General features: G+C 39.1%; 1 protein-coding gene across 1 annotated transcript in view; it reads right to left on the reverse strand.

Annotated features, from left to right (window-relative positions):
- Positions 1–1,467: 1,467 nt before the first annotated feature.
- The window catches only part of LOC117763397 (myosin heavy chain, fast skeletal muscle-like), a 34,184-nt gene continuing 20,912 nt past the window's right edge, over positions 1,468–14,739 (reverse strand). The window contains exons 4-43 of the mRNA XM_034588483.1: positions 12,104–12,115; positions 11,592–11,813; positions 11,369–11,512; positions 11,124–11,280; positions 11,007–11,034; positions 10,818–10,929; positions 10,630–10,722; positions 10,478–10,541; positions 10,298–10,396; positions 10,108–10,211; positions 9,842–9,980; positions 9,605–9,723; positions 8,963–9,112; positions 8,699–8,869; positions 8,304–8,604; positions 8,109–8,173; positions 7,936–8,023; positions 7,697–7,814; positions 7,486–7,609; positions 7,063–7,199; positions 6,720–6,975; positions 6,384–6,626; positions 6,125–6,301; positions 5,899–6,044; positions 5,704–5,794; positions 5,215–5,604; positions 4,971–5,097; positions 4,765–4,883; positions 4,487–4,683; positions 4,127–4,310; positions 3,879–4,044; positions 3,601–3,725; positions 3,169–3,477; positions 2,862–3,065; positions 2,638–2,763; positions 2,384–2,554; positions 2,175–2,279; positions 1,979–2,074; positions 1,738–1,869; positions 1,468–1,570 (exon numbers count right to left, since the gene is read on the reverse strand). Of these exons, the coding sequence (XP_034444374.1) occupies positions 1,550–1,570; positions 1,738–1,869; positions 1,979–2,074; positions 2,175–2,279; positions 2,384–2,554; positions 2,638–2,763; positions 2,862–3,065; positions 3,169–3,477; positions 3,601–3,725; positions 3,879–4,044; positions 4,127–4,310; positions 4,487–4,683; positions 4,765–4,883; positions 4,971–5,097; positions 5,215–5,604; positions 5,704–5,794; positions 5,899–6,044; positions 6,125–6,301; positions 6,384–6,626; positions 6,720–6,975; positions 7,063–7,199; positions 7,486–7,609; positions 7,697–7,814; positions 7,936–8,023; positions 8,109–8,173; positions 8,304–8,604; positions 8,699–8,869; positions 8,963–9,112; positions 9,605–9,723; positions 9,842–9,980; positions 10,108–10,211; positions 10,298–10,396; positions 10,478–10,541; positions 10,630–10,722; positions 10,818–10,929; positions 11,007–11,034; positions 11,124–11,280; positions 11,369–11,512; positions 11,592–11,798 (5,805 nt within the window). The 5' untranslated portion in view covers positions 11,799–11,813; positions 12,104–12,115 and the 3' untranslated portion in view covers positions 1,468–1,549. The remainder of the gene's footprint in view (positions 1,571–1,737; positions 1,870–1,978; positions 2,075–2,174; positions 2,280–2,383; positions 2,555–2,637; positions 2,764–2,861; positions 3,066–3,168; positions 3,478–3,600; positions 3,726–3,878; positions 4,045–4,126; positions 4,311–4,486; positions 4,684–4,764; positions 4,884–4,970; positions 5,098–5,214; positions 5,605–5,703; positions 5,795–5,898; positions 6,045–6,124; positions 6,302–6,383; positions 6,627–6,719; positions 6,976–7,062; positions 7,200–7,485; positions 7,610–7,696; positions 7,815–7,935; positions 8,024–8,108; positions 8,174–8,303; positions 8,605–8,698; positions 8,870–8,962; positions 9,113–9,604; positions 9,724–9,841; positions 9,981–10,107; positions 10,212–10,297; positions 10,397–10,477; positions 10,542–10,629; positions 10,723–10,817; positions 10,930–11,006; positions 11,035–11,123; positions 11,281–11,368; positions 11,513–11,591; positions 11,814–12,103; positions 12,116–14,739) is intronic.

The following is a 14,739-nucleotide window of genomic DNA, read 5'->3' on the forward strand; positions in this document are numbered from 1 at the left end:
ATTTAGATGCAAAAATATTGAATTAATTAAAAATAATATTTTCCTTATAAACATGCGATATATCAGTACTCTATGTTTGGAATATTGTGGTCTGATGCATTAGACTAGATCATTTCATTTCACAAAACATGAGCTCAATAAGTCGTCTACCACTCTCACAGACCTGGATTGGAATGCTTGCATCGAATGTGTTATGCTTACAAAGCAGAAGTTAAAAAGGGACACATGCCAAATATGGTAACGGCGACAGCTGATGGTTACATGAGTTTCACATTTGTTGCTGGTGCAGCCATCCTACGTCTCAGGTTCCCATCAGTAAAGGAAGATGTTGAGTTTGCAACCGTACTCAAAATAGTTTGTTAAATTTTTGGTATTCTGACGACATTTAACAGTTTGGCTCTTTTGTTTATTTTTTCATTAAATAGTTATTTCAATAATGAATAAATGAGTTTGAATAGAGTAATTCTAAATAAAAGTTATATGAAATAACTGTGGTTAACAAAATAAATAAAACAAATTTAAGATAGTATTAATATCAACAATAAATTTGAAACATCTTCACAATGAATAAATAATTAAAATTATATTTCTAGTACTTTTGATTAAGTGTAAAAGATATGTTTGTGATATTCACACTCATATGTCAAGCTATTAACACCTTAACTGACTCTGCAGACATAGCAGAGTTCATTTTTGGCTCATGCACATAAGTGGACAGTGAAGGTCACTTCACTGCACTGCTCTGCAGTTGCAAAACACTCGTCTATCATCCAATAAAGTCACATAAAGCTGTAATTTGGAATGTGAAGTCTTCTGTGACAAATTGTTCTATGTTATTGTTTTAAAGGCTGGTCAAGGCACTTTATAACAGCTGTTAAGAGCGGTTGAGGCAGTGTCATATATCATTAGCTCCTTTATCAGGAGAGATTGTTCAGATGATAGATCATGTTTGGCTTTATATGAAGGTTGTTATATTATATGAACTGACAAGTTTGCCTTCTGCCTATGTATTTCATATTAATACAACTTGATTGAATATATTGTTATTAGTTGTATTGTGATTTAGTCTTGCAGCTGAATGCTTTTCGATCAGAGCCAAATATGTTTCCAACGTGTGATTCTGAGATACTAGAGTTTGTTTTGTTGTTAACCCTAGTTTGTTTCCATAAACCTCTTCTGGCCATTCGGTGCTATGAAAAACATTTTGGCTACCCATAACACCTTCACCTCAAATGTTAAACATTGTTTTATAGTTTTTAGTTCCCGTTTAAAATTTGAATTTAACATTTCATAACAGTATTATCTAATTGTGTTATGAAACAATTGAATTGATGTTTCACTTACCAAAATAGTCTAGATCAATTAAGGATTGGAAAAAAATTTCATTTGTTTCCATTTCGACATTACAAACAATTCAAATCTCAAATGAGCTATTTTTTTTTAAGCAAAGACATGAAAGACAGCAAGTTTAGGAGAAACAGTTTATTCTTTATTGTGTCAGCATTTTATCATATTATATGATTCAACAAAGCAAAATCCTCAGTGTGCTTTACTCAGCGGCTTCTTTTCCCTGTAAAACAGATAAATGGTTGGTGTTAGGTAGAGTTTTAATGAATATAATACAAAATAAACATAATTTATAATCTAATCTATCTGCGATTATAAATTAACATATAAAGTAAAGGAATGATGACAGAATTTTTGTTCTTTTGTTACACCAGACCGACAGATATGTACCTTTCCAGAGTCACAGGTCTTGGCTCTCATCTTGTTGACCTGGGACTCTGCAATGTCAGCACGCTCCTCAGCCTCCTCCAGCTCATGCTGGACCTTCCTGCACTTGGACAGGTGGACATTGGCCTGCTCCTCCTGGAAGACAGTACAGGGCAAATGGTTAAATGACCAGCAGATATACTGCACATGAGATATGATGTCGTATTGAGTTGTCATTGTTTAAAAATTAATGTTTTGCCCTTACCACTTCCTCAGAATGTCTCTTGTACGCCTTCACCTTGAGCTGCAACTTGTCAACCAGATCCTGCAGCCTGGAAACGTTTTTCTTGTCCTCCTCAGTCTGTAATTGAAAATACATAGATTTGCATGTTTTAAAGGGAAGTATATTATTACATTTGCTTGATTTGTACAATACACATTAAATGTCAAAGTGACTCTACCTGGTAGGTGAGCTCCTTCACTCTCCTCTCGTACTTGCGGACACCCTTAACAGCATCTACTCCACGTCTCTGCTCAGCGTCAATCTCTGACTCAAGCTCGCACACCTTTTGAAAAAAAGACAAATGCATGCACAGTTTAAGTAAAAAGTGTTTTGATGTTTTTTTAAAACTTTGTTTATATGTGTATGATTCTAACATGATTCTCTTACCCTAGACTCCAGTTTCTGGAGCTGCTTCTTGCCACCCTTCATGGCCAGGTTCTCAGCCTCATCCAGGCGGTGCTGCAGGTCCTTAACAGCAACCTCCAGGTTCTTCTTCATCCTCTCCAGGTGAGAGCTAGTATCCTGCTCCTTCTTCAGCTCCTCAGCCATCATTACAGCCTGGAAAACACAATATTTGGTTTAGAAATGTCAAAAAAACGGGAAGTAGAAAGTATTGATAATAAGTAAAAACTTGAGCGTACATCAGTGATGGCTTTCTTAGCCTTATCCTCTGCATTCCTTGCTTCCTGAACAGTGTCATCAACTTCACTCTGGACCTGAACCAGGTCAGTTTCAAGCTTCTTCTTGGTGTTCAGAAGGCTTGTGTTCTAAAGTATGAAAAAATTAATTGACTTGAGTAATCAACATTTCATGTTGTTTAACGTTTCATTGGTTTTATATATTGAAGTACTGTATATTTGTTCACCTGAGAGTGCAGAAGTCCAACACGCTCACTGGCATCCACCAGCTCCTGTTCAGCGACTTTGCGACCTCTCTCTGTCTGTTCCAGAGCAGCTCTAAGTTCCTCAATTTCAGCTACCATCAGACCGTTCCTGCGATCCACCATACAAGCTTGTTCCTTAAAGTCCTCCTGGGCTCTAAAAGCATCATCAAGGTGCAGTTGAGCATCCTAGTGAAATGATAGCAGGAAAATATATGAATGAAACTCAAAATGTACTGTAGGTGCACTCACTATACTGTAGTTTGTACAACAGCAGTATGTCTGACAATACCTTCAGCTGTGACTGCACATTCCTCAGCTGCTTCTGGGACTCAGAAGCCTGGCGATTGGCATGGCTCAGCTGAATCTCCATCTCATTCAGGTCTCCCTCCATCTTCTTCTTGATTCTCAGGGCATCGTTCCTGCTCCTGACCTCAGAATCCAGAGTGCTCTGCATAGAGTCAATCACCCTCTGGCTGTTTCTCTTGATCTGCTCCATCTCCTCATCCTTTTCTGCCAGCTTCCTGTCCACCTCACCCTTGATCTGGTTGAGCTCCAGCTGAACACGCAGGATCTTAGACTCTTCGTGTTCCAGAGTTCCCTGATGACATCATAGAGTAAGATTTGTGTCCTTACCGTCAGGGCTTTTAGCCCAATATACTGCATTGTCCTAGATTTGTAATATTTTCTCCTCAGAAAATCTCCCTGGATAAAACAAACATACCTCAGCCTCCTCAAGAGCTGTCTGGATCTCAGATTTCTCTGTCTCCACCTGCTTCTTGGACTTCTCCAGCTCATGGATGCTCTTGCCAGTCTCACCAATCTGTTCAGTCAGATCAGAGATCTCCTCTGCAGAAAGAAACATATTATATATCGTCAAGCCTTGAAATGTAAATTATGAACACTAACACAAAATGTGTTGAATATAATCAAAGACAATCAGGTAGGAACTAAAACACAAAAATATGAATACATTATTCCCATTGTCAGGTGGGAACTCACGTTGCAGGTTCTTGTTTTCACGCTTCATGGTCTCCAGGTGATCCAGAGATTCCTCATAAGAGTTCTTCATCTTGAACAGCTCAGTGCCGAGAGAACGAGCCTCCTTCAGAGATCCCTCAAGCTCTGACTGACCCTCCTCATACTTCTGCTTCCAGTCTGCCAACACCTAAATAACACAATTTATTGTGTTCAGATAGATATTCAGCAATACAAAGACAAGTAAAAAAACAGTTGTATGAATTGGCCACCTTGTCGAAGTTCCTCTGCTTCTTGTCCAGGTTAGCAGCCAGCCCATTAGCCCTCTCCACATCAATCATGAGGTCCTCCACCTCACTCTGCAGCCTCTGTTTGGTTTTCTCCAGAGAAGCACACTTGGAGTTCACAGACTCAATCTGCTCCTCAGCCTCCTGAAGACGCTGAGCCAGCTTTTTCCTTTGAAACATTTGCAAATTTTCTCTCAATAAAAATTTCAATATCTTGTAACCTTTTACAGATATTCTTACATATATCAAATTAAATAAAGACACTAAAGTGATGTTGCACAGCTAAATGTACAAAATATATGCAAAGAGAAAATCTGGTGATTTAATTGTTTGAATGTTACTCACTTGGACTCCTCAAGCTCCTCAGTGCGCTGAATAGCATCAGTTTCATACTTGCTTCTCCACTGAGCCACCTCACTGTTGGCCTTGGACATTCCACGCTGCAGCTCAGCCTTGGCCTCCTGCTCCTCCTCAAACTGTTCCCTCAGCAGGTCACAGTCATGGCGGGCTGATTGCAGTCCATGGGCAAGAGCATTCTTGGCCTAGGATAAGAAATATGATTGAATGTGTAGAACTTTTAAATCCAATTCAACGAGGCAAGGACACACTGAGAGTTTTCGTACCTTAACCTCCTCTTCAATCTGTCTCTTCAGCTCTTCAATCTGTTGTGTGTAGGCCTGTTTGCCTCTGGTCAGCTGGGAGACAAGAGCCTCTTTCTCTTCAATTTGACGGCTGAACTCACCTTGTGAGAAAATTAAGATCAAACATTAGTTTCTTTTCAGTTTCTGTTTGATCTGTCTTAAACTGAAGATCACTGTCATTTGCATACCATTTTCTGTCAGGAGACGGGCTTTCTGTGCACCCAAGTCATTCGCTTGACGAACATTTTCATCATTCTTGGTCTTCAGTTCACTAAATTGGTCCTCAAGAGTACGGCACATCTTTTCAAGATTTCCCTTGAGAAAAAAGGAACAGAAAAGAAACATTTTATATTTAACACAATTATGCCATTTATTGTTTTTTTAATGTATAAAAAATGCATTTAATACTCTACTATTTCATTTATTTTGTACCTTTGCTTTGGCAACAGCCTCCATGTTGCTGGAGAGGTCATCAATCTCCATTTTGTATTCACTCTTTTCCTTTTCAAGCTTCTGCTTGACACGCTGGAGGTTGTCGATCTGCTCTCCCAGCTCAGCAACGCTGTCAGCCTGCTTCTTGCGAAGAGCGGAAGCAGTGGCTTCATGCTGCAGAGTGGACTCCTCAAGGTCACGACGGAGCTTCTGGAACTCAGCTTCCCGCTTCTTGCTCATCTCAATCTGAGCAGCAGTGGCACCTCCAGCCTCCTCTAGCCTCTCACTGATCTCCTCAAGTTCCCTGGAGAGGTCAGCCCTCTGCTTCTCAACCTTGGCACGAGCAGCACGCTCAGCCTCAATCTCCTCCTCCAGTTCCTCAATACGGGCCTGTTTCAAGTATATGTTTTATTGTTTAATAAACATTCAATGTGAAACACAAAAACCTGAAAGCTTGTTGTGTTGTATTTAAAGCAATATGTTGATTACCTGAAGCTCCTTGATCTTCTTCTGAAGCTGAGATCCCATAGACTGCTCATCCTCAATCTTGCTAAGGAGTTGGCTGATTTCAAAGTCTTTCCTGTGAGAGCGACAAAGTTCATAGTAAGAGTTCATTCATGCTATTGAACATGACTAGAAACATGATGGTAATTTGTAATAGGGAGGGAAACAAAGTTTTGATACTTTTTCCCTTTCTCCTCAGACTGCTGCTTGTCATTCTCAAGATCCATGACGGATTCCTGGGCCAGTTTCAGATCTCCCTCGAGCTTCCTCTTGGCTCTCTCAAGGTCCATACGCAGTTTCTTCTCTTGTTCCAGAGAACCCTCAAGCTGAACATTGAGACATTGAGATTGTGAATATTATGCTAAAGAATCTTGTTTTGTCAACCTAAGTGACTTTGTAAACTTACATCATCGACTTGCTGCTCAAGCTTTGTCTTGGCCTTGGACAGAGTGTTGACTTTGTCTTCCTCAGCCTGCAGGTCATCAAGAGTCTGTTGATGAGCCTCCTGAAGGGCTTTCTTCTCCTTGGTCAGCTTAGCAATGCTCTCATCTTGAGAGGCCATCTCCTCTGTCAGGTTCTTAACCTATTTTTGAAGGTAAAATGTTATTAAACACATAGTAACCATGAATTTACTTGATATGCTACACATTTTTTAATTTACAAACCTTGTTCTCAGTGGCATGTTTCTCCTTCTCCACCTTGGCCAATGTAAGCTCCAAATCGTCAATATCCTTCTTGAGCTCAGAACATTCATCTTCCAGCTTTCTCTTCTTAGCAGTAAGCTCAGCATTGATTTCCTCTTCATCCTCAAGTCTCTCAGTTGTTTCTTTGAGTTTGGCCTCCATCTGAATCTTGCTCTTGATAAGTCCCTCACATCTTTCCTCAGCATCTGACAGATTATCTCCTTCCTGTGTCATTGTATGAACACATCAAGTGTTAGCCCATCATTATTTCACCTACAAAACATGAACATTTGCAGGTACCGTCTGAGATTTACTTACGGATGCCACTTGGAGCTGCAGATCGTTCTTCTCTTGCAGAAGAGACACCATCTTCTCCTCTAGTTCCTTCTTCTTGGCCAGGGCAGTAGCCAAGTCAGTTGTCATCTTATCATAGTTTTCCTTCATCTGAGACAGCTCCTTCTCAGTTTCAGCACTCTTCAGCAGAGGCTTGATCTTGTAGTAAACCTTCATCCATGGCCAGTGTTTGACATTCATGAATGAGCGCACGTTGTACTGGATGGTGTAGATGGCTTCCCTGTGAAGGAGAAATTGTTGTCATGAGAATTTTTGCACATTTTTCACCCCATGTCTTTGTGTCCAGAATTTATTGTTTTCAACATGCCTCCTCTCTGTCATCTTCACAAACTCCTTTCTCATGAGGTAAGCACGGCAGAGAGCCTGAGTCATTGTGACCAGAGCTGCAAGCTTGTCATCTCTCATCTCCTCAAGGGTACCCAGCAGACCAGCCTTGAAGAACACCTGAATAAACAGAAAATATAAATGAACTTTCAGGTATCCTAAATTGTTAAAGACTCGCAAGGCAAAGATGCTTCATAAATGTACACATAAGATACATGCTTTGAAACTATACCATTGATGAGTAATTTCTCCAGGTACATGGTCCAATTTTACACCAAATTACTTCAAACATTTAATAAACTTTGAGGTACAATGCTGATTATCAGACAAACAAACAAAATGAATGAGAAAAATCAACTTCATTTGTAATTATACCAACAATAAAAAAAGGAAACATGGTGCTTACCTTTGTGTGTCCAAATCTGTACTGGTCATGATCAACATCAATCGATCCAAGTAGCTTTTCTGAAGCCTTCTTGTTGTCAATGAACTGGCCCTCAGGAATGACACTGGCATTCAATACCTTGTACCTTTAATACAAAAGTTATTTGACTCTGTAAGTATTTTTTGTAGTTTGTGACAACATTTTTAAACGTCAAAAATATATTCATTGGTACCTCTGCTTGAAGTCACCATATTGGAGTCTGCTGGGGAAACCTTTTCTGCAGATTCTGATACCCTCCAGTACACCGTTACACCTCAGCTGGTGGATGACCAGGAAGTTCTCCATCAGTCCTATTTTATAAGAGATTTCATAATTACTTTTGTGAATAGTTATACTCCTCATTGAACCAGCACTGAACTGAAACCATACTAACAAAAAAGTAAGCCATTCCCCAAAGAGTTAAAATCTTACCTGGAACCTTTGTCTCATTGGGAATCAGACAGCGCACAAAGTGAGGATGAGTGCTCCTCAAGTTAGTCATCAGCTTGCCCAAGTTTTCCTGTAGATACAAAAGAGTTAGTTAGTTAGTTTGTGTATAATGTAATGTGTGATGTTATTTCTTGGTTTACAATGCCAAAGCTTACCCTAAACTGTGAAGACACAGTCTGCATAGAGCCACCCTTCTTCTTGCCTCCCTTCTTTGTAGCCTCTGTTGATCATTTCAAGTAGAATTATTTTCGTGAGAAACTGAATACATACAGAGACAAATTGCTACATTTAATAAAGAGTAATACAATATTAAAATATGTTTTAATTGACCAGTTAATTGTGTGTCATACCCTCAACAACAGGGGGATACAGGAGAGCCAGCAGTTTCACTGAGGACTTCTGGTACAGCTGCAGAACAGACTCATTCAGTGGGTCCTTGTTCTTGTCCAGCCAGCCACCGATATTGTAGTCCACTGTACCAGCATAGTGCACCAGGGAGAAGTGGGCCTCAGCCTTGCCCTTTGCAGGTTTTGGCTTCTCAAATGCTTTGTTTTTGCCAAGATGCTGATCATAGAGCTTATTCTTGAAGGATGTGTCTGTAGCCTTAGGGAACATGCACTCCTCTTCAAGGATGGAGAAGATGCCCATGGGCTAGATGAAAGTGCAGAGAGATAAAGTATATCATGAAGTGACTGGTGTTTTTTAGGAGAATTACATACAATAGAATCACTAAATCGATGTTTACCCTTTCAATCAGATCAATGCAGGCGGCCAAGTCCATACCGAAGTCAATGAACTCCCAGATAATACCCTCCTTCTTGTACTCCTCTTGCTCCAGGACGAACATGTGGTGGTTGAAGTACTGTTGCAGTTTCTCATTGGTGAAGTTGATGCACAGTTGCTCCAAGGTGTTGAACTGTGAGGGGACAAATAATCAGCCTGATTGCTCATAGACAACAGGAAAGGCTTTGTCATATTTTAATAATGAGTTGCAGTGTATGACGCTTACATCAAAGATTTCAAAGCCGGCAATATCCAGGACACCAATATAGGAGTTCCTCTGCTGCTTAGTGTCCAACATCTGGTTGATACGGATGACCATCCACAAGAACATCCTCTCATAGATGGACTTGGACAGGGCAGTCACTGAGTTACCCGCCTAACAGAAAAGAAGATGATAGTTGTTTTGACTGAAGCTGCATTGATTGTAAGTTTTTTGGACACTTCCCATAACAATCTTTAAATCATTAATATTACCTCACTATTTATCTGTCTTGGCAAATTAATTCGCAAGCGGTTGCCTGTTACATACATTTTCCCTTCCCTTATTAACCTTTCACATTATTTATACTTATTTTATCCATAATTAATGCATCTTGAAATTCAGACCACCAATCAAATTAAAATAACGCCTATCTGTATCATGTTTAATGAGATAAATGAGATTAACTAAATTTGAGTTTGAATTAATTTCGTGAAAAAAAATGTATGCGATATTCATTCACTTAGTAATACACAGCACATATGTGCATAATTGTTAAATGCATAATTACATCTTTTTTGAATAAGTCCAAATATAATAAATTTGAAAAGACAATTATAAAAGTTAATTTCAAAATGCAACCCAATGAAACCAGTGTGACTCCTTTACCTGAGGTACAGTCTGTCCCTTGGTGACAAACTCATTTCCGACCTTCACTCTGGGATAGCACAGAGCCTTCAGCATGTCAGCGGAGTTCAGACCCAACAGGTAAGCAACCTTGTCAGCATCTGAAAATGGTTTCATTATTTATTATGTAGTATTGTATATATGTGTGTTCATGACAGAACAAAACCAGTGTGATTGAGAACTTCTGTTGTTCACTTTGATATGATATCAAATAGTCACCTTCTGTGCCATCGGGTTCAGCCTGCTCCTCACGCTGCTTCTGCTTGAACTTCATGTTACCGTGGTGGAGCACAGCACCAGTCATCTTGTAGATGCTCATCTTCTCCTCACCAGTGAAGCCCAGGATATCAATAGCATTCTGTGTTCAGAAGATTTCTTTTTTACAAAACATCTCCACTTTGGAAAATACATTCATAAGATCACTTTAGATATCATACACATCAGATGTATGCAATATGTTAAATATTAAAACCTTGATCACTCACATCAGTGGCTTCCAGCTCAACTTTGTCATCAATGCTGGCCACAGTGATCTGACCCATGCTGATCAAGGGGAAGTCGTAGGGGTTGGTTGTGATGAGTGCCACCTCTGAAAATCAAAAAAAGTTTAGTTGGAGTTTTTCACAGTATAACTCTTTTGTACATTTACAATTGTGCAAGTCTCAATCTGCTTACCAATCACCCCCGGCTTGTGGTTTGTCATCATCTGGTAGAAGATGTGGTAGCCTCTCTCAGCAGGAAGCTGGTATGTCACTCTTGACTTCTCCAGCAGATCTACAAATGTTGATCATCAGTCACAACCTGGTCAGTCCTGAATTTCAGTCATCTACACTTGCTATGAGGATTTTTACTTACATGTCTCAATGTCAGCACTGGCCAGTTTGCCAGTTGTGCCGAAATGGATTCTGATGAATTTACCCTGTTTAGAAGATAGAAATTGTTGTAATCTCCCCACATAACCAATGTCTAACAATACATTTGTCTTGTAAAAATAACCCCATACTTACAAAGCGAGAAGAGTTGTCATTCCTCACAGTTTTGGCATTACCGTAGGCCTCCAGCAGGGGATTGGCTGCAATAATCTGATCCTCCAGTGACCCCTATGATCCAAGTTTTGAAATTAAATCAGAAAATAACCTTCTTTCTCGACATATACTCTACTTTACTTGGACTCAATGGTGTCATCATAACATACCTGATACTGTTTTACTTCCTTCTTCTTGTCTCCTCCTCCTGCCACTGCGATTGTGGCGAAGTACTGGATGACACGTTTCGTGTTCACAGTCTTTCCAGCACCAGATTCTCCACTGGGTATGAACACAGACTTATAAGAATTTGCTCAACATATTTGACTCAAAAAAAAAGTCAACAGATATGAACTTACGTGATCAAGACAGACTGGTTCTCCCTATCTGTGAACATAGAAACCAAATGAATTAAACACATTTCTTTCAGTGAAACATCATTCTGTATACTCACAAATTCTACAATAAGGACATACCAGTGAGCATGTTCTGATAAGCGTTGTCAGAGACGGAGAAGATGTGGGGTGGAGCCTCCATACGCTTCTTGCCTCTATAGGCACTTACAACTTCAGAATCGTACACTGGGAGCCATTTGTAAGGGTTAACAGTGGCACAGAACAACCCAGAGTAGGTCTGAAAGTGAACATAGAGATAAACAGTTAACTCCATGTTTAATTTTTTGATTTCAATATAACTTATTGCACTTTAAAGAAAGTCTTACATAGATCATCCATGCTGCATAACGCTCTTTGAGGTTATACAGGACAGAGGCTTCATTGAGATGGGTCATCATGGCCATGTCCTCAATTTTGTCATACTTGGGAGGGTTCATTGGAGAGACGTCATCTTCTTTAACTGTCCTCTCCTGCAACAGGACATTGGTTACAATTACAACTGAGAACACATACTTTACTTTCAGTTGAGTCTTACTTTATGATACAAACCTCCTGAGTGCCCAGGACTTTGACGGTGACATTGCCACCATCTTTCTTCATGATTGTTCCCTTCAAGTACAGCTCTTTGGCATCGACCACATAGCAGGCGGTCTTGGCATCAAAAGGTGCGTTTTGAGCCTCAATTCTCTCCCTCTCTGGCTTACGCAGGTAAATGGCAGCCTTGCCATAAATGGCCATCTCCGCGTCCGTACTCATGGTGGCGGCTTATGTCTGTGTAGAATGTCAAAAAACAAAAATCTTAAACTACACCATTGCCAAAGTGCATTGTTTATTTTTTTTACTGAACTGTTTACTTTTCTATTGCAAAGAATGTATTTTCATAACTACAGATTGCCCTCGGCTTGGTACAGGTTTTTAAACTTGTTAACACTAACCATTACATTGGTTTTATCCAAACTGGATGAATAACATCTGGGGCCATTGACAAACTGACTAATACACACCTTCCCTGTACATATGTAAAAAAAGTCAATCAATCAATTGTAAAAATTCATACATACCTTCCCCTTTCCCTTTGAGAAAATAGTGCTATATTCCAGAATCCTGTCAAAAAGGTAGTATTTTAGAGCAGGACATGAAGAAAACTGAACAGTACAAAATACAATATAATCAAATATTAACAAAGTTAAAAGGAAGAAACAGCCAAAAGCACAGTGTGCACTGGATAATAACTTAATACATCTTTGCACTTTTACATGACATATATTGTAAACTAATTTATAATATGAGGATTACATGTGAATGTTACAACACTCAATAGTAGATGTCTTCACCAGAGATAGGAGCTTCACCAGTCCACAAACTCCTAAGGTATCTGCAGGGCCCCTTATATACAGTCCCGTTTGCTTGCAAAGCAAAGGTCTAAGCTTGCCCCCCCTCCAAATACGGTTAGACTGACAGATGAGTCTTGAGACATTTCAATTATTTTGGGGTCACTACATTTGGGAGAATCACTTTCTAATGTGACTTTTGAATTATTTTCAAACACTCAAACATATATACTGTATTCATACATTGATAGTAATGGATTAATGGTTTCATATAAATACCTTAACCTTAAGGTATGAACAGCTGTAAGATTTGTGTGTAATATAGCCCAATAAAATGTTCTGGGTTCACTAGGGATATTTTAAAAGTTATGTTGTTCACTTTGAAGTTTCAAAACATGACACATAAATATTTTTGCATTATTTGATACTGTGATGAAACCTTGGAAACCAATTAAGCTTTTCAATGGTTAATTATCATGTCCTTTGCTTTAAGGTTTGAGTTATGTGGTGAGTTTATAAGACGTTAGGAGAAATGCAAACATGTTGTTAAATTTAATAGCTGCTGTTCGTAAAGAAAAACACATGGTGGAGGGGGGTGACAGGTTTGTGGGTGTTGCTGTCTGATGAGCGGATGCAGCTGATGTTTCTCTGCTTGTACTTGTTTGATCATTTCTTGTTCTGTTGAGGTCGGGAACAGATTATTTCCTTTTCATAGATTAGAGGTAAAGTTTGGTTTGTACTTGTTTTGACATAATGCTGCATTTCATCGACAAAGTAAATGTCCAGTAAAAGCAGGGATTTTTAGAAAGCAATCAATACTCCATTGAAGTTTAAACCAGTATTTACCAGTAAGAAAAATCTTAATCATTTCCTCTGAATAGTATGAATACTATGAATTGAATTTTAATCAAATTGTTATTGGGATCTTTACTGTTCACATGAACCCAGTATGTATTATGTGACATTTGTCAGATTACTTGGGGTCCAGCACATGCTATGTTTCTTTGAGCTACATTTTTCAGGGGCCCTCTGTCATAATCCATCATGTAACTTGAGCAGTTGCAAAGTATGGGGTTTAATGAAGTTGTCTTGCCATGAAAGAGTAAGAGGGTGCTGGGCTTACTCTGAATTGGTTGAATGCAGTTTTAAGCAATATCTAAAGTTTAGTGAGGACAATGATTGTTTTCACTTGGGTGCCAAAAAGTAAATGAATTAAATATATCTGTATTAATATTTAATTTTAATGAATTATTTGAAAACATGTAGGTAATAATCCAAACGCAAATAGATGAATACTTAGAAAATAAATGTCAGTTGCGAGGTTAATACTACAAGTTGTAGAGAGTCTGACACAATTAGTACAGGGATGCTAGGTCGAAAAGCATGTGTACTAAGATGTTTTACTAGCTGCTCTTCAGTCAGCCCAGAAAACCCAGTTGTCACTGAAAAAATCTGTGTCATCAGTCGATGACGGTTTTAAAATTGGGTAAGTTAGTTTTAGGATATTTTTTGTGATGTTCCACAAGGAAGACAAATCATAAGGATGGGTATCACCTGTTTGTAAAAGTGTGTCTGGGATGAGTCAAAATCCATTTGAAACAATTGTTATTGTAATAAACATTACATCTCTTCGTTTAGGATCACCTAAGATTGAGCATGCTGCATCTATCCAAATACGCCTGTTCAATGTAATGAGATAGGTGTCAGGACACTAAGAATAAAGGTGGGAACTGGGAGGTCAGAGGTTAGGTGGTGTTGTGCCACTGTGTGAGGTGGGAGTTTTGAGGCACAAGGCAGTTGCTAAGGGTTTTGTAAAACAACAGGCACCAGCTCTTTTCTGGGTCATGGTCCCGTACTGGCACATGACAGACAACCAGTCTCCTTGCTCTCTCCCTCCTTCTCTGATAGATATTCCTGTTTTACAGTAAGAGCTGTTTATTTAAACCAAACTAATTAAATTATTTAATACTTACAGCTCAATTATATGAATCCATGTCCAGAATGTACCTCACACACTTGTACAGGCTTCAGTAAGAATCATTGTCTGAGCCATGCAGGTTCATTGGTTTCCATGTACACACAATCAAGCGCTGAGCTCATCATTAGCGAAGGGGCCTTACCAAACGTTAATCTGAGGCACAATCCCACAATTTAATTAAACATTAGATTATTTTATTTTTTAAGTGTTGCATTAACGAGATACTTTAAGCAGCATCCACCTGATCTGTCTCCTACAGAGCCCCTTTAAGTGCCAAAAGATATTTTTTTAATCTTGTTTGCACAAGTTATTATCAAGTTACTATAGCACAAGATATTTATTGAAGAAGATGTTTGTGTTTTAATCACTCAGCACACAGCCACCAGAT

This window comes from Hippoglossus hippoglossus, chromosome 6 (genome assembly GCF_009819705.1).
Source record: "Hippoglossus hippoglossus isolate fHipHip1 chromosome 6, fHipHip1.pri, whole genome shotgun sequence".
NCBI classification, from domain to species: Eukaryota; Metazoa; Chordata; class Actinopteri; order Pleuronectiformes; family Pleuronectidae; genus Hippoglossus; species Hippoglossus hippoglossus.